General features: G+C 43.8%; 1 protein-coding gene, 2 non-coding genes and 1 pseudogene across 11 annotated transcripts in view; all 4 read left to right on the top strand.

Annotated features, from left to right (window-relative positions):
* eif4g1a (eukaryotic translation initiation factor 4 gamma, 1a) overlaps positions 1–3831 on the top strand; it is a 42837-nt gene extending 39006 nt beyond the window's left edge. For all 9 annotated transcript variants that reach the window (XM_041895940.2, XM_041895948.2, XM_041895947.2 and 6 more), the window contains 5 exons: positions 1438–1536; positions 1804–1941; positions 2105–2186; positions 2732–2872; positions 3401–3831. In XM_041895940.2, the coding sequence (XP_041751874.1) occupies positions 1438–1536; positions 1804–1941; positions 2105–2186; positions 2732–2872; positions 3401–3582 (642 nt within the window). In that variant the 3' untranslated portion in view covers positions 3583–3831. The remainder of the gene's footprint in view (positions 1–1437; positions 1537–1803; positions 1942–2104; positions 2187–2731; positions 2873–3400) is intronic.
* LOC121581720 lies at positions 2249–2383 on the top strand. The gene has a single exon (XR_006003255.1). It is a non-coding gene; the product is annotated as a small nucleolar RNA SNORA57 (small nucleolar RNA).
* On the top strand, positions 2941–3071 carry LOC121581729. Its single transcript, XR_006003263.1, has one exon. It is a non-coding gene; the product is annotated as a small nucleolar RNA SNORA3/SNORA45 family (small nucleolar RNA).
* Positions 3832–12402: 8571 nt separating the features above from the next.
* Positions 12403–17272, top strand: LOC121581698 (annotated as a pseudogene).
* Positions 17273–19154: the final 1882 nt, after the last annotated feature.

Genomic DNA, 19154 nt, shown 5'->3' with positions numbered 1-19154 from the left:
ATGTATATGAATTGTATATGTTTGAAATGAGTGTGTATACATGTGAACATGTCAATGAATGGTGCACTGTGCGTATTTAAGTTGTCTGTATGTGTAGATCAGAAAGTATTCACACCCCATTACTTTTTCCACATTTTGGTGTTACAGCCTGAATGAAAAATGGACTAAATTGAGATTTTAGTCACTGGCCTACACACAATACCCATAATGTGAAAGTGGAATTATGTTCGTTTTTGTTGTTTTTACAAATTAATTAAAAATGTAAAGCTGAAATGCCTTGAGTCTAAGTATTCTACACCTTTTGTTATGGCAAGTCTAAATAAGTTCAGGAGTAAAACATTTGTTTAAGAAGTAAATGTAAGTCACATAAGTTGCATTGACTCTGTGTGCAATAGTGTTTAACATGATATTTGAATGATTACCTTATCTCTGTACCCCACACATACAATTATCTGTAAGGTCCCTCAGTCGAGCAGTGAATTTCAAACAGATATAACCACAAACACCATGGAGGTTTTCCAATGCCTCGCAAAGAAGGGCACCTATTGGTAGGCGGGTAAAAAACAAATAAAAGCATGGTGAAGTTATTAATTTCACTTTGGATGGTGTATCAATACACCCAGTCACTATAAAGATACAGGCGTCCTTCCTAACTCAGTTGCCGGAGAGGAAGGAAACCGCTCAGGGATTTCACCAGGAGATCAATGGTGACTTTAAAACAGTTAGAGTTTAATGGCTGTGATGGGAGAACGGAGGATGGTTCAACAACATAGTTACTCCACAATACAAAAATGTGTTATGGGTATGCTTGTAATCGTTAAGGACTGGGGAGTTTTTCAGGATAAAAAATAAACTGAATGGAGCTAAGCACAGGCAAAATCCTAGAGGAAAACCTGGTTGTCTGCTTTCCACTAGACACTGGGAGATGAATTCACCTTTCAGCGGGACAATAACCTAAACACAAGGCCAAATCTACACTGGAGTTGCTTACGAAGAAGACTGAATGTGGCTGAGCTACAGTTTTGACTTAAATCTGCTTGAAAATCTATGGCAAGAATAGTTGTTTGGTGGGCCATTCTTGATATACACGGGAAACTGTTGAGTGTGAAAAATCCAGCTGCGTTGCAGTTCTTGACACAGTCTAACCGGTGCGCCTGGCACCTACTACCATACCCCGTTCAATGGCACTTAAATATTTTGTCTTGACCATTAACCCTCTGAATGGCACATATACACAATCCATGTCTTAATTGTCTCAAGGCTTAAAAATCCTTAATTAACCTTTCTCTTCCCCTTCATCTACACTGATTTGAAGTGGATTTAACAAGTGACATCAATAAGCGATCATAGCTTTCACCTGTCATGGAAAGAGGTGTTCCTAATGTTTTGTATACTCAGTGAATATATAAATATAATTTCTGTGTGTTTCTGTGTTAGACCCATAAGAAGGTGGGCAGTCTGTGGACGGAGGCGGGGCTCAACTGGAGAGACTTTCTGCCAGAGGACGAGGACATCAACAAGTTTGTGACTGAACAGGTCAGTGGGGGAGAATGGGTTAATCACTTATCTGTTGTAAATATTTGCTAATGAAATGGTTAGTTAGGGCCACGCAATCTGACTGCCATGTAAGATTTAAGATTGGACGACTGAACATGTGACTGTCCTTTATAAACGAGGAATTTATTTATTTTTTGGTAAAGAAAAGTTGATGGGTTTACTGTCGTTCTATGAGTGTGATCTGAGTTTGTGTTCCATAGAGATAGTGTTCTTAATGTAATTCTATGGTGTGTTCTCTCTGTCCAGAAAATTGCATTTACCCTGGGGGAGGAGTCAGAGGAGACTATTCAGAAGAAGCCCATGAGTGGGGAGGAGCTTAGCAAACAGCTTGACAGACTGATCCAGGACAAGGCTAACAACCAGCGCATCAGAGACTGGGTCGAGGTCCGTCTTCTCGTGCGTGTGTGTGTGTGTGTCCGCGTGTGGTGTGTGCGTATGCAACTGTCTTGAGTATCAACAGGTCAATTGAATGAGTTTGATTTGCGTTCTAGACCATTTTACTCTTGGGAAACCAGGCTCTGTGTGGTAACTATCATCTCATCTACAGGCCAACCTGGGCGAACAGCAGGCGGCCTCTAACCAGTTTGTGCGCACTCTAATGACATCCATTTGCCAGTCAGCCGTTATATGTGAGTATGCAGTCCGAGCCCCTATCTCTGGCCCTTCTGTTTGCATAGCTTAAAAATCCCAACCTCCTTTCTTGGTATGCACGCTGTCTTCCTGTACTGGTATGTGTGTGTTATGGAGGGATATGAAGTCCAGTGCTATGTCTTCGGTGCCAGAACGTTCCCATTTTCTGGTTCTATCCTCAGTCGCTGATATCTACGTCTGATTGGCAATGAGGGTATCAAGTTGTGTGTAGAATGAGTGTTGGTAGTTCGTGCAAGTCTAATAACTTTGGGTTAATATCCCTAAGAATAGGGTTAACTGGTTGGAGACGGTACGTTGTAAGAAGAAAGAGAGGAAAACCCATCCATCCTTTCCCCCTCTCCCTTTGTATATCACTTAGTCCTGCATGTTGGAGCTCGGCGCCTAAGAGTTTCACTGTACCCTGCAATCACAACTGCAACCCTGTACATGTGACTATTAAACTCTCAGAATCTCTTTGTTTCTCTGTCCCCCTCTATCTGTTTCTAGTCACTCACTTCCTCTCTCCTTGCTTCCCTCCGTCCAGGTGAGAACCCGTACAAGGTGGACGTGGAACAGATTACCCAGAGGGCCAAGCTGCTGCAGCGGTACCTAAGTGAGGAGCAGAAGGAGCTGCAGGCCCTGTACGCCCTTCAGGCCCTCATGGTGCACATGGAGCAACCGGCCAGTGAGTACAGTACAGCACCGCAGTGTGTGTTTGTCACCTCAGTTCTGAGGGTGTGTATGATTGTGGATAGCGAGGCTAGAGTCACGCCTTTCCAACCCCATTAACCTGGTGCACTAGAGGACTCGCAGAGTAAACATCTTTGCCTATTCATTGGCTGTAGTCCCTTGTGGCCCAGCCAGTCACCAGCTCAGATACAGAACCTCCATTTTAATGTTTTCTTATTGTGAATATCCACATCGCTGCAGTTTCTTCACATTCTGTGTAGAGTTTGATTGATTGTCTTTCACATTCCGGCCAACTGTCTTGTCTCCAGTCTTGTTACACAAAACCAATTATTTTTATTTTATTTTATTTTTTAAAGATGAGCTTTGGTAGTTTGTGTGAATAAAAAATGGGGTGGAGGGAGTATATATTTATTTGCATTTCTCGGCCTATCTGATGTGTTGTGGCTATTCTCGATCATCGTTCAGGAGTCATGATTATGAAGTTTAACCACCACCTCTTCCTGTGTCACTCTCCCTCCACCAGATCTGCTGAGGATGTTCTTTGACACGCTCTACGACGAGGACGTGATCAAAGAGGAGGCCTTTTACAAGTGGGAGTCCAGCAAAGACCCAGCCGAGCAGACTGGAAAGGGCGTGGCCCTCAAGTCGGTCACCGCCTTCTTCACCTGGCTCCGTGAGGCCGAAGAAGAGTCCGACAAAGACTAAACGGCCTCACTCTAAAATCACCACCCCTCTATGGCCAGGGAGGGGTATTGCAAGGGGGGCCAAGGAGAGATTTGGACTCTATGGCCCTTTAATGTTGCGGACTGATACCAATCCTCAACGAGGCTATTGAGAGAGGGATATACAATCACTTTCTCTCTTTTCCTCTATCTCTCGCTTCGTCATTCTCTCTCTTTTCCCTGTTTTGTGATGGCGAGTGTCCGCCGAAAATGAAATAAACCTGAAAAATGATTCTGCTGGATTTTGCTTGTGTAAACGTGTGGAATAACTACTACGGTCATTGCATATAAAACCCTTTTGACTTTTTGTTCTTGAAAAACATAAGCCACCACGCTGCTCTTTTTATGGTTCTAGACACAATTCTATTATGCAACATACTATATGACAGGCAAACGCATAGAGACAATGGTAGAGGTGTCATGTAGCATGGTTTTCCCCAGGAGTGGGGTATCATGCTGCGTGTGCGTGACGTCCGATCGAACACCGAGCTCTTCTATCTTGTTTTTTTGGAGAGTGCAGCATGGTTGAAGTGTTTCTATTGATGATAAAAATGGGGGGAAAGGCGGAGAAGCAGCAGCAACGGACGTGGTATGTTTGCTGATCAGCTGACATCAAATGTATGTGGCCGACTATGGAGACGCTGAATGGAGTTCTGAGCGAATGTGGTCTTTTCCTCTTTTTTTTTCACTTCCAGTTTACCTCAGTACTAGGACCTGTGTGAGGACAGAGAAACAAAATGGAGGACTGATTGTGACCTTTGACCATGGCTACTGGGGGAGGGAAATAGGTAGGTGGGGGTGGGGGGGGGGTCTTCTGTATGCTTCTTTAAACCCATCCTTTCACTTCCAACCCCAGTAGTCAACCCTGACTGAGATTCTGCATCTTTTACCTCTCTTGTACTTACATGATGAACTGTTGGGTGCTTTCTCTCTCGAGACCCCTGTGGTATGTGTAAAGAAACCCCTAACTAGAGGAAACTTAATGACAAGATCACCATTTAAAACTTGAAAGCTACAGAAAACAACTTGATGAAATAGAATAAATGACAGAAATGATCTGAAAGCTTTTTCTACTCTTAAGTAGAATCACATTTCAGGAGCGTTCTATACATATATATATTACACTTTTTTTTGTTGTCTGGTTTATTTTTCAGAAATAATAAAAATAAATTGCTGATGTACGGTAAACTTTAAAATGCCATGTATCTTTTTCCAACAAAAGTGGCAGATTGACCAGATGCAGGAAGGGCTACTTTAGGTGTTCCATTGATTCGTTTTATTGGAATTTTGTAAATATATTTTCCTCTACTTTATTATTTAAGGAATAACTGCTTCTTTTTGCATCGGAAACTGGAAAAGATGAGGAAACAGAACATTGCAAATAAAATACCTGAGTGGAGTTTGTGGAAGAAATAGTGTTTGTATGGTCACTAGTATACTTATTTTGCTTCTCTAGGTTAGCCTGTGTGAAGGATTGTACATGCCCACTAGGTGTAGCAGTTACGTATAGGCTTGAAATGTCTAGCAGAGAGCCACCTCAGGGGTTTATCAAAGGCTCAAGCACTCCATTATTGACAGAAAATACTAAATCTGTTTTTTGCATGGGTAGCTTTCTCATTCCCTGTGGGAATAACAGGGATGACTGTTGCATCAGGTGGTGCACATGTTGGGACTTGGGAAATGTAGGTCAATCAACCATCGGGTTTAAAGGTTTGCAGTTGGTTATGATAATGGTAGCCTATAATGATTAATAGCCTAATTTAGTCTCCAATTACAGTGCATTCGGAAAGTATTGCGGGAAAAAAAACTATTTAATCCATTTTAGAAAAAGGCTGTAATGTAACAAAATGTGGGGGGAAAATCAAGGGGTCTGAATACTTTACGAATGTACTGTAGATGTCGACTAGGTAGCCTACATTGACAGACGACCGACTTACCACAAGTAATAGTAGGCAACAACAAAACATTTGCAAGAAGTTATCAATGGGGGGAACAGAATTGGTTATGACAACGCTTGCGTCGATGACGCCTGCCAACATCAGAGCGAACCATTTTGACAGAGTGCGTATACTTGAAGTGTGAAAGCTGGACGTTTTTCACAACAAGACAGTGTTTTAGTACCGGGGGAACAAAACCGCACAGGGCACCATATTAGCGTCTGTTGATGGGATTTGAGACAAGCGCATTGTGATCATGTGCGACGCTCGACGGTGCCACCACCTCCATTCGGTTTACAGGCAGTGGCGATTTTAGCATGTAAATCTTGGTGGGGCAAAACATTTATTTTTTTATTTTTTTAAAGGATGAATGCAAAGCCACAACACTAAACAATACATTAATTGCACTATAACGGTGACAAACGGTACCAACAAACTGTTAGGGCCTACATAAAGCTCCCAACAGTCCCAACACCTGCTATACCTGGCTATCAGCCGAGCCTTGTCTGGCAGCGAAACAGTTCATTCAAACTCATTTACTGCCCTTTAAAAATAAAACATGGCTGACTTGCTTAAACAAATGTGGTTTCTACTGACAATTAAGATGTACAAACTATGGCATAAGGGGACGACGAGCGGATAAGAGGCAATACGTAATTTCGATTAAGACAATGAACGAGCGAGGAGGGATGTAGTCAATAACTATTTGTTCTGCACTTTTGAAATGTACAGCGACAGAATTCAGAACATGGACCGTTCTTACAGTGTTCTCCCTGCACACCAAGTTAGAAACGTAGGATAAATAAAGGGGGCATATAAGCAGACAATGAAAGCTCTTACAATATTTGATGATGACATTTCTCTAAAACAGGCTGTAGGCTAAATGTACACCATCAAGTCAGAACAGTAGGCTAAGTTATAAGGTGAAAAGGGAGCAAATTATTAGGGTGAGGCACATGGGCTACTAACAGCTTAGTACACAACATACACTTAGTATTACTTTCTTAGCTACAGTATACATATCTCCCTGGCATATTACATAATTTATGCAGCAGCATACAAAACATTTTTGGACTGACCTTGTGCTGTGCTCACTTGAACAGGAAGGTGGCGTGGCGGTCCTTCTTGTGGGCTCTAGAAAGAGGCCCGAAATTCCGACTTGGAATTCCGAGTTGGATGACCTGTCAAAATTATTTTTCGTATTTTCCTAGTCGAGCTAGTTTTATCCGAATTCCCAGTTGTCTTGAACTCACTGAAGTCTGAGATTTCAGAGTTTCCAGTTGTTTTGAATGTGGCAGAAGTCATGCTGGATTGACAGCATGGCCAATGTATTCAAACTATTCTGGCCCGTGGCATTACCCTCTTTTTCGTGATATCCAATTGGTAGTTAAGATCTTGTCTCATCGCTGCAATTCCCCTACGGACTCGGCGAAGGTCGAGAGCCAAGCCGCATTGCTTCTTGACACGCTGCTCGCTTAACCTGGAAGCCAGCCGCACCAATGTGTAGGAGGAAACCCTGTCGAATTGTGCACCTTCCCATGGGTCTCCCGGTCACGGCCGGCCTTTACACAGCCTTGGATCAAACCCGGGGTCTGCAGGGGCGCCTTAGCACTCATTGTTGAATTTGCGATTTCCAACTTGTGTAATGTTTATGTCCAATGGCCGATGAGCTCCAATAAGTTTTATCTATAATTTTGCTTCATATGACAAGGATTGAAAATGATTTTCCAGTAGATTGCCAACTTGATGCATGATGTTGACTGCTTGTCTAGCTTGCTAGCTAAGATTTTGAAAGTATGATGTTGACTAGATCAGTTCAATCAAAGCTAAGGTAGATATAACATGATTTGACTTCATTTTATCTGTGGCCAATGACCTTGAGCCTTATTGGATGGGCACTTCTAATCTAAGTCTATGGCAGCACCAAAGGGGCTTGAATTTTCGAGCTCCACCTGTAGATTTTGCTGTGAAGTAGTGTCCCTATGAGTGATTGTTGAATAGGTCATTTTGACAGTAAACCTCCAAGTCATTCATAAACCTTTTTAATTTCCAAAAGTACTAGGAAACTAAGTTTTTGTTTCTTGGGATTCAGGAATGTGACTGAAAAAGAAAAAAATACTGATTGAAAGTACAAGGGGATATCAGACCCTGGTTCAATTCCAGGCTGTATCACAATCCGGCCTTGGTTGGGAGTCCCATACGGCGGCGCACAATTGGCCCAGCGTGGTCCGGGTTTGGCCGGGGTAGGCCGTCATTGTAAATAAGAATTTGTTCTTAACTGACTTGCCTAGTTAAATAAAAATATAAGTGAACAAATGCCATGGTCAAGGCTACTATGCCGCCAGTGCAATGAGTGGAGCTTACTCAGGTGTTCAAAGCCATATCAGACCGAGAGCCTAATGCTCCTTAGGTAGTTCTTTATGAGTTTTAGTTTAGAAAACGATCTCTCCGCAGAAGCGACAGTTACAGGGATGGTAAAAGCAGCTTGATTGCCATAGCAACGTCAGGGAAACTGGGCATAAGGGAGTTGTGCTTCAAATACAGCAGTTCTGTAACATATTTAATTGAGCCTCTCATTCTCTTTAACTGCCGGCCTCAACATGTTACGGAAAGAGATTAACTGCATAGGAAGCTCTGGGGACAGGTCGTCTGGATACTGGACAGGCAATAAATTGGCAGACGCAAATAGATTATCATCTTTAGCAGACAACAGTTCTTGAGGGCTTGAACAAAAAAAGCTGTCTGCAATTTCGTTCAAACTGGTGAACAGGCGTTTGAGTTGTGTGGTTGCAATATCAACAGTTCCTTATCTCTGGTATATCTTGGCATGAATCATTCAAGACTTAGTTTAAATTGTGTGCAGCGCAATAGACATAATTCACAATGTCTCAGGAAAGTCTGGCCTGGCAATACTCAGTATAGAAAACAGTCGGACCACAACCTGGACCTACAGGCCGTGGTGAAAACATTTGCACACAAAAAGGAGGACTTTAGCACACCAGGGGAGTCTCAAGTTGAATTTAACTTGATTTAATTGAATTTTCCTACAATGTTGCAGCCCATTTGTGTAGGCTATTAGCCAGACAAAACCCGCTAAGTTTAACAATAAATAGTGACTGAATTTATGCTCAAGCCAACTACCCTTTCCCTCATAGGCTATTTGATATGTCATTTTTATAAAACGTTTATACATAGCAGCTAAATACCGAATATAGCTATAGATGGTACACTGCGTAATGAAACAATCCCTAGTAAGCTACTGTTTTGAGGGTGGACTGACTATTATTTGGTTTTACGCACAACTTTCTATTCAAGCTGGGAGAGAGCGCGAGGACGAATTATGTCATGCAGGTTCAGGTAGCCTATATAGAACAGTTGTTGATATATATATAAAAGCGGATTAGTATGCTGTTGTATCGAAAAAGTATTTGACAATCTGCAATGTTGAATTTCCAACTGTAATTACTGAAAAAGTAATTACATTATTTCCACCAGCCAGCAGACTAAAAATGGCAGCATTGCTACACCGTGTATAGCTTCATGAAATGTTAGGTTTAACCTGAGAAGATGACAACCAAATAGGCCTAGCAATAAACATGTATCCATTAGCTAAAGCAAAGCTATGCCCTGGCACCACAGAAAGCCTCTCATCGATTCGATATACATGCAGCCGCATCGATGTCGCAATTTTAGCACCATGGACAGCGATCGGTATTCTATACTTTTCTTTAATTGTGTTTTTAGGAAGGGGAGAGGGGAAACACCTTGTCATGCTCTGCAAACATCAAAGCAGTCACTCGCTCCTGTAGGTTCATGCTCTAGTCTACAACATCATTAAGATTACGAACCTACCTCACACAGGAAGCGGCGCAGGTCCTAATCCAGGCGCTGGTCATCTCCCGTCTGGACTACTGCAACTCGCTGTTGGCTGAGCTCCCCACTTGTGCCATCAAACCCCTGCAACTCATCCAGAACGCTGCAGCCCACCTGGTGTTCAACCTTCCCAAGTTCTCCCATGTCACCCCGCTCCTCCGCACACTCCAATGGCTTCCAGTCGAAGCTGGCATCCACTACAAGAGAATGGTACATGTCTGCGGAGCAGCAAGAGGAACTGCCCCTCCCTACCTTCAGGCTATGCTCAAACCCTACACGCCAACCCGAGCACTTCGTTCTGCCACCTCTGGTCTCTTGACTCTCCCAAGCCCTACGGGAGGGCAGCATCTCCCCTCAGCCCAGTCCAAGCTCTTCTCTGTCCTGGCACACCAATGGTGGAACCAGCTTCCGAACCGTCATGACACTCAGAGAAGTGGGTTTTCACTGGAGCTGTCCGGGTGCTGAAAAGGCGCGTGGGAGGTCGCATATTGCCATCCTTTGCTGCTTCTCTCTCTATGCCAAGTAGACCTTATGGCTCATGTTTATCCAAGATTATAGTTCATCTCTTCTATAGAGAGGCTACAGCACCAATCAACATGGGCAACCATGTCTGTTGTATTAGGTTATTTGTTTGAATGCTCCATTTCATCCTTTTGGCTATATTCTATAAATGGCATATGTTCTATACTGAACAAAAATATAAACACAACATGTAAAGTGTTGGTCCCATGTTTCATGAGCTGAAATAAAAGATCCCAGACATTTTCCAAACGCACAAAAAGCTTATTTCTCTCAACTTTTGGCCAAAAATGTGTTTACATCCCTGTTAGTGACCATTTCTCCTTTGCCAAGATAATCCATCCACCTGACAGGTGTGGCATATCAAGAAGCTGATTAAACAGCATGATCATTACACAGGTGCATCTTGTGCTGGGGACAATAAAAGGCCACTCTAAAATGTGCAGTTTTGTCACACATAACAATGCCACAGATGTCTCATGTTTTGAGGGAGCGTGCAATTGGCATGCTGACTGCAAGAATGTCAACCAGAGCTGTTGCCAGAGAATTGAATGTTTATTTCTCTACCTTAAGCTGTCATTTTAGAGAATTTGGCAGTACGTCCAACCGGCCTCACAACCACAGACCACATGTAACCACGCCAGCCCAGGACCTCCACATCAGGCTTCTCCGCTTGCAGGATCGTCTGAGACCAGCCACGTGGACAGCTGATAAAACTGAAGAGTTTCTGTCTGTAATAAAGCCCTTTTGTTAGGAACAAATATTCTGATTGGCTGGGCCTGGCTCCCAGTGGGTTGGCCTGGCTCCCAAGTGGGTTGGCCTAGGCCCTCCCAAGCCCACCCATGGCTGTGCCCCTGCCCAACCATGTGAAATCCGTAGATTAGTGCCTAATGAATTTATTTCAATTGATTAATTTCTTATATGAACTGTAACTCAGTAAAATCGTTGACATTGTGGCATGATGCGTTTATATTTTTGTTCAGTATAAATGGCTGTGGTTCTAAATGTATGTGCTCTATGTAGGCCTATAGGCTTTTAGCCTATGGTCTATATTTTTCTCTCTTTCCATAGGCCCAACACACACGCACACACAGGTCATGGCCATGGTGGTCGTGGTCCACTTTGCATTTCACCCAGAAATCGTCAGCATGGACGTCATTATACAATGCATGGTCTCCATAGTGGCAGCTTTTCTGTTAGCGGTATAAGCGCCAATCTGTTTGGTATTAGCGTGGTCATGTCATGCACATGTAGCCTACATCAGGACCGACTGATTTCCAGCCAATTCCTAGTCCCGTTCATGATAGGTATTCTTTGTCTAATAGGGCCTATCCCTGGACACTGACCTAGTGAAGCACACGTAGCCTGCATCTCTATTTTAATGAGGACCGTAGCCTTTCACAGTAGGATGAGCAAATAGGGTTCTTGAGCTGCTTATGCAGCAGTAGCCTTTTGATTTCGCCTCGGCTATATGTTTGTCTGGTCTCGTGGACGCCCACCGTTGAACCATTTGAGCCAAATGGTTTCACCGGCTTACCGTAGATTTGGCATCGGTCGTGGCCATAGTCGTTAGTGGCGTTAACTCGCAGATACAATCTATGGGGTTGGTTCATGCGTTTGGCGCTGATACTGTATGTCTTCTCTTCATGTCAAAGATGCTGTTAACTTCTCGGTGGGGAGAAAGAGGGGGGCGACAGCGAGAGAAGGTAGGGTGGAGCTGTCCTATGCACATGTCTTCTGTTTACACACTGGTGTTCGGAGACAGATAGCTAATTAGCACAGGTAGTCCAATTTGGCTTCTGCGCTGTAACATGGAAATATGGCCGTTTGGGAACCCCTAACCCTATAAAGGTGTGTATCAATTTATCCTTTTATTTTAAAAAATTTTTTTTAATAATTTGTCGCTGATATGATAGATAAGGTCCTTGTACTTCCAAAAATGTACCACAAGCGATGCGTGTTAATGTTCAGACTGAGCGTTGCGGCTCTTAACAAAAGTCCCCCCTACAGAAGATGCCTTCATCCAATGGCTCTTATGTCTAATGGAATGGAACTGAGAGTTATTATCAACGGCTAGACCTGCACCATCACGTGCTCTGGGGAGCTGTCAAGTGTCCAGATGCTGAAACTCACGCAGGATTGTCTCTGTTTTTTTCGCTATTCACACATCGATTTCATAATATCTAACTGGGCTCTGAGCAACATTTGAGGCCGATTGCCCACCACACCAATATTGAAAACACTCAAGCGCTGTGGTGTTACTGACATACTGAGCATGACTGCTTTTTTTCCAGGTTAAATTTGAGGACTCTGAAATGATCTCAAAGTCAAGAAAAGCGTCAGACTCAAGAAAGGCAGTCAGCATCCATGAGATTGCTGTTCTGGACAGATCCTTCTTAAATGATAACGGTCAGAAAGACACACACATAGACCATCTATCTAACCCAGGCCTCCTACTTTTCTCTCTCCAGACGATGAAGGACCATGTGACCAAGCCAACATCCCTGCAGGGTGGCAGGGTCGTCCATCTCATAGAGTGGAAGGGTTGGCCCAAACCCACCGACCCCCCTCCACACACTACAACTCCTACTGCCACCTCACGGAGGGAGAACAGGAAGCTAGCTTCGCCGCAGGTGTGTGTCCCTCTGCCAGCTCAGCTAGTGAAGTAGAGCTGGTGTCAGGTGATACAGACCAATGAATAGTAATTGAATGTTGTCCTCTTTTAATATATTTTATCTCATCTAGTTTATATTTTTAGAGTGATGTTTACACCTTGGTGTTGTTTCTATTGTCCAACAAATTCTGTGATCAATTTGTTTTTAGTCAATAGCTCAGAAAGGATCTTAGCAGAAATGTGTCCAAGGCAGTTTAATTTTTGGTATTTATTTTACCCTTATTTTACCAGGTAAGTTGACTGAGAACACATTCTAATTTACAGCATTGACCTGGGGAATAGTAAGGGGGATGAATGAGCCAATTGGAAGCTGGGGATGATTAGGTAGCCATGATGGTATGAGGGCCAGATTGGGACTTTAGCCTGAACACCAGGGTTAACACCCCTACTCTTACGATAAGTGCCATGGGATCTTTAGTGACCACAGAGTCAGGACACCTGTTTAACATCCATCTGAAATACCGCACCATACACAGGGCAATGTCCCCAATCACTGCCCTGGGGCATTGGGATATTTTTTTAGACCAGAGGAAAGAGTGCCTCCTACACCACTTCCAGCAGCATCTGGTATTCCATCCAGGGACCGACCAGGACCAACCCTGCTTAGCTTCAGAGGAAAGCCAGCAGTGGGATGCAGGGTAGTACGCTGCTGGCAGTGGGCTAATTCACTCTGTGGATTTTAGAATCATTAGCATATGATTTGTGGGTCAATTGGGTCAAATGTAAAGCGGACCACCACTATGTGTTTGTGTGCGTACGTACGTACCTGCATACAGTGAGGGAAAAAAGTATTTGATCCCATGCTGATTTTGTACGTTTGCCCACTGACAAAGAAATGATCAGTCTATAATTTTAATGGTAGGTTTATTTGAACAGTGAGAGACAGAATAATGTTCTAAATTGATTTGCACACATAGTGGTGGTCCGCTTTACATGAGGGAAATAAGTATTTGACCTCTCTGCAAAACATGACTTAGTACGTTTCTTGTAGTTGGCCACCATGTTTGCACACATCTCAGGAGGGATTTTGTCCCACTCCTCTTTGCAGATCTTCTCCAAGTCCCATTTTCTATGGGATTAAGGTCTGGAGACTGGCTAGGCCACTCCAGGACCTTAATGTGCTTCTTCTTGAGCCACTCCTTTGTTGCCTTGGCCGTGTGTTTTGGGTAATTGTCATGCTGGAATAGCCATCCACAATCCATTTTCAATGCCCTGGCTGAGGGAAGGAGGTTGTCATCCAAGATTTGACGGTACATGGCCCCGTCCATCGTCCCTTTGATGCGGTGAAGTTGTCCTGTCCCCTTAGCAGAAAAACACCCCCAAAGCATAATGTTTCCACCTCCATGTTTGACGGTGGGGATGGTGTTCTTGGGGTCATAGGCAGCATTCCTCCTCCTCCAAACACGGCGAGTTGAGTTGATGCCAAAGAGCTCGATTTTGGTCTCTTCTGACCACAACACTTTCACCCAGTTCTCCTCTGAATCATTCAGATGTTCATTGGCAAACTTCAGACGGGCATGTACAGTGGGGGAAAAAAGTATTTAGTCAGCCACCAATTGTGCAAGTTCTCCCACTTAAAAAGATGAGAGAGGCCTGTAATTTTCATCATAGGTACACGTCAACTATGACAGACAAAATCCAGAAAATCACATTGTAGGATTTTTTTATGAATTTATTTGCAAATTATGGTGGAAAATAAGTATTTGGTCACCTACAAACAAGCAAGATTTCTGGCTCTCACAGAACTGTAACTTCTTCTTTAAGAGGCTCCTCTGTCCTCCACTCATTACCTGTATTAATGGCACCTGTTTGAACTTGTTATCATTATAAAAGACACCTGTCCACAACCTCAAACAGTCACACTCCAAACTCCACTATGGCCAAGACCAAAGAGCTGTCAAAGGACACCTGAAACAAAATTGTAGACCTGCACCAGGCTGGGAAGACTGAATCTGCAATAGGTAAGCAGCTTGGTTTGAAGAAATCAACTGTGGGAGCAATTATTAGGAAATGGAAGACATACAAGACCACTGATAATCTCCCCTCGATCTGGGGCTCCACGCAAGATCTCACCCCGTGGGGGTCAAAATGATCACAAGAACGGTGAGCAAAAATCCCAGAACCACACGGGGGGACCTAGTGAATGACCTGCAGAGAGCTGGGACCAAAGTAACAAAGCCTACCATCAGTAACACACTACGCCGCCAGGGACTCAAATCCTGCAGTGCCAGACGTGTCCCCCTGCTTAAGCCAGTACATGTCCAGGCCCGTCTGAAGTTTGCTAGAGTGCATTTGGATGATCCAGAAGAGGATTGGGAGAATGTCATATGGTCAGATGAAACCAAAATATAACTTTTTGGTAAAAACTCAACTCGTCGTGTTTGGAGGACAAAGAATGCTGAGTTGCATCCAAAGAACACCATACCTACTGTGAAGCATGGGGTGGAAACATCATGCTTTGGGGCTGTTTTTCTGCAAAGGGACCAGGACGACTGATCCGTGTAAAGGAAAGAATTAATGGGGCCATGTATCGTGAGATTTTGAGTGAAAACCTCCTTCCATCAGCAAGGGCATTGAAGATGAAACGTGGCTGGGTCTTTCAGCATGACAATGATCCCAAACACACCGCCCGGGCAACGAAGGAGTGGCTTCATAAGAAGCATTTCAAGGTCCTGGAGTGGCCTAGCCAGTCTCCAGATCTCAACCCCATAGAAAATCTTTGGAGGGAGTTGAAAGTCTGTGTTGCCCAGCGACAGCCCCAAAACATCACTACTCTAGAGGAGATCTGCATGGAGGAATGGGCCAAAATACCAGCAACAGTGTGTGAAAAGCTTGTGAAGACTTACAGAAAACGTTTGACCTGTGTCATTGCCAACAAAGGGTATATAACAAAGTATTGAGAAACTTTTGTTATTGACCAAATACTTATTTTCCACCATAATTTGCAAATAAATTCATTAAAAATCCTACAATGTGATTTTCTGGATTTTTTTTTCTCATTTTGTCTGTCATAGTTGACGTGTACCTATGATGAAAATTACAGGCCTCTCATCTTTTTAAGTGGGAGAACTTGCACAATTGGTGGCTGACTAAATACTTATTTTCCCCACTGTATATGTGCTTTCTTGAGCAGGGGGACGTTGCGGGCGCTGCAGGATTTCAGTCCTTCATGGCATAGTGTGTTACCAATTGTTTTCTTGGTGACAATGGTCCCAGCTGCCTTGAGATCATTGACAAGATCCTCCTGTGTAGTTCTGGGCTGATTCCTCACCGTTCTCATGATCATTGCAACTCCACAAGGTGAGATCTTGCATGGAGCCCCAGGCCGAGGGAGATTGTCAGTTCTTTTGTGTTTCTTCCATTTGCGAATAATCGCACCAACTGTTGTCACCTTCTCACCAAGCTGCTTGGCGATGGTCTTGTAGCCCATTCCAGCCTTGTGTAGGTCTACATTCTTGTCCCTGACATCCTTGGAGAGCTCTTTGGTCTTGGCCATGGTGGAGAGTTTGGAATCTGATTGATTGATTGCTTCTGTGGACAGGTGTCTTTTATACAGGTAACAAACTGAGATTAGGAGCACTCCCTTTAAGAGTGTGTTACCTGTATAAAAGACACCTGGGAGCCAGAAATCTTTCTGATTGAGAGGGGGTCAAATACTTATTTCCCTCATTAAAATGCAAATCAATTTATAACATTTTTGACATGCGTTTTTCTGAATTTTGTTGTTGTTATTCTGTCTCTCACTGTTCAAATAAACCTACCATTAAAATTATAGACTGATCATTTCTTAGTCAGTGGGCAAATGTATAAAATCAGCAGGGGATCAAATACTTTTTTCCCTCACTGTACGTGTGTGTCCTGACCCCCCTCTCTCATCCCTACACCTGCCCCATAGCTCCTCTCTAACCCCTGCATGTCACAGCTCAGATCTGTGCCCCACCCCCTCCTGCTGTCACCTAGGCGATGGCGGCCTGTCCTATGAGAGCCCAACAGATGGTAGCCAATTAGAGACTGTCACTTCACTGTCCCCATAGTGATACAGCCTCTCTCCTGTTCACTCCCTAACTATCTCTGAGGCTACTGTCTGTCACTCTTTCCTGTGCTTGGTGTGTTTGATAACCACCTGTAAGGTTTGTGTGTGTGTGTTTTTCTGACAAGTGTGTGTTCTTCTCCAGGAGTGGCAGAGCAGTTTGCTATCGCTGAAGCAAAGCTGAAATCCTGGGCCTCTGTGGATGATGACGAGGAAGAAGATGACGAAGAGTTCCTCCAGAACAACAAAACACACTCTACCCATAGCTCAGGTAAACACATGCATACAGTAAACATCACCCAATATTGCGTACCTTTGTCATACTCATTGTGTGTGCCACCTAGACTGTGCTATGCCCCAAAATCTCTCTCTTCTTTTTTTCCCTCCTCCGTTACTCACCCTCTCCTCATCCACCCATCTCTCTCTCCTCATCCATCTCCAGGTGTTCTGACTCTTTGCTTCTCCCTCAGACACCGCAGCGTCCAAGCACGAGCCCCGAGTGCTATTCCAGGCTGAGACTGACAGCTTCGAAGTTCTAGCAGCAACAGCCTGCACTGTGATAGGCCCACATCTCAGAACGACCCGCCCACTCCAGAGAGTGACCGGGCTAGCCCACAGAGGGGGAACTAGTGGATGGTGAGGATCAGCCTGTACCACTGCAAGTCTGTATCGTCCACAAGTCTGACTGGAGGCCGAGAATCAGAAGCAGTAGGTATGACTCCTGCTATTCAACCTCTCTTGGAGAGGAGGAAGAGGATAGGAGTGTGTTTCAGGAGGGTAGAGAGAGGCACTCCTGCCAGATAAGCTTGTTCTCCGACAGAGGCTCGTCAGGCGTGGCTTCGTTCGATGAAGAAGATGAGAAGGAGGTGGAGGAAAAAGAGGGGGAGGAGGAGAGGAAGAGAGAGCATTTAAATGTGATGTGTTGTTTTGTCTTGTAGGTGTACCCCTTGGATAGTCTGTCTACTCTTAGTTACAGTGTCTTCTGAAGTTACTCACATCCCTTGACTTATTCCACATTTTGTGTTACAGCCTGAATTTAAAATTGATTAAATATAGATTGTCACTGGCCTACACACAATACCCCATAATGTCAAAGTGGAATTATGTTTTTAGAATCTTTTTACAAATTAATTAAAAATGAAAAGCTGAAATGTCTTGAATCAGTAAGTATTCAATCCCTTTGTTATGGCAAGGAGTAAGAATCTGCTTAACAAGTCACATAAGTTGCATGGACTCACTCTGTGTGCAATAATAGTGTTTAACATGATTTTTGAATGACTACTTAATCTCTGTACCCCACACATACAGATAATTGTAAGGTCCCTCAGTCGAGCAGTGAATTTCAAAAGCAGATTCAACCAGAAAGACCAGGGAGGTTTTCCATTGCCCCGCAAAGAAGGGCACTTATTGGTAGATGGGTAAAAATATAAAAGCAGACATTGAATATCCCTTTGAATATGGTGAAGTTATTAATTACACTTTCGATGGTGTATCAACACCCAGTCACTACCAAGATACAGGTGTCCATTTAATCCATTTTGAATTCAGGCTGTAACACAACAAAATGTGGAATAAGTCAAGGGGTATGAATACTTTCTGAAGACACTATGTCAATCAATCAATCCAATTGATTTATAAAGCCAGTTTTACATCAGCAGATGTCACAAAGTGCTATACAGAAACCCAGCCTAAAACACCAAACAGCAAGCAATGCAGATGTAGAAGCACGGTGGCTAGGAAAAACTCCCTAGAAAGGCAGAAACCTAGAGAGGAACCAGGCTCTGAGGGGTGGCCCTTCTGGCTGTGCCGGGTGGAGATTATAACAGTACATGGCCATTAAGTCCAGATTTTTCTCCAAGATGTTCAAACGTTCATAGATGACCAGCAGGGTCAAATAATAATCACAGTGGTTGTAGAGGTTGCAACAGGTCAGTACATCAGGAGTAAATGTCACTTGGCTTTTCATAGCCGGGCATTTATAGGTTGAAATAGCAGGTGTGGTAGAGAGAGAGTTGAAAACAGCAGGTCTGGGACAAGGTAGCATGTCCTATGAACAGGTCAGGGTTCCATAGCCGCAGGCAGAAGAGTTGAAACAGGAGCAGCAGCACAACCAGGTGGACTGGGGACAGCAAGGAGTGATCAGGCCAGATAGTCCTGAGGCATGGACCTAGGACTCAGGTCCTCCGGGAGGGGAGGGACAGAGGGAGAACTTAGTGATGTATAGCCTTTACCCATCTTCCTTCCATTCTTCCTTCTTTATTTCCTTCCTACAATCCTTCCTTCCTTTTGTCTCAGCTCTTGTCTCCCCGCTTCCCCTACCCTGTACCTTTCTTCTCTTTGTCTCTGCGTTTTCTCTTACTGCTCCCACTTTCTCGCCATTTCTGCTGATGTTACTCTGTATTGGAGAGTTGAAACTGGATTACTGAGTACCGTGTTGTTCAAACTGAGAAAAGTTTTGTACATTTCTGTGTAGATTTATGTTCTTATTTCATTGGTTTTCTATGGATTGTTCGTGTTGTTGG

Source organism: Coregonus clupeaformis, chromosome 14 (genome assembly GCF_020615455.1).
Source record: "Coregonus clupeaformis isolate EN_2021a chromosome 14, ASM2061545v1, whole genome shotgun sequence".
NCBI lineage: Eukaryota > Metazoa > Chordata > Actinopteri > Salmoniformes > Salmonidae > Coregonus > Coregonus clupeaformis.
Note: the sequence above shows the minus strand (reverse complement) of the source record. Positions and strands in the feature narration are given on the sequence as shown.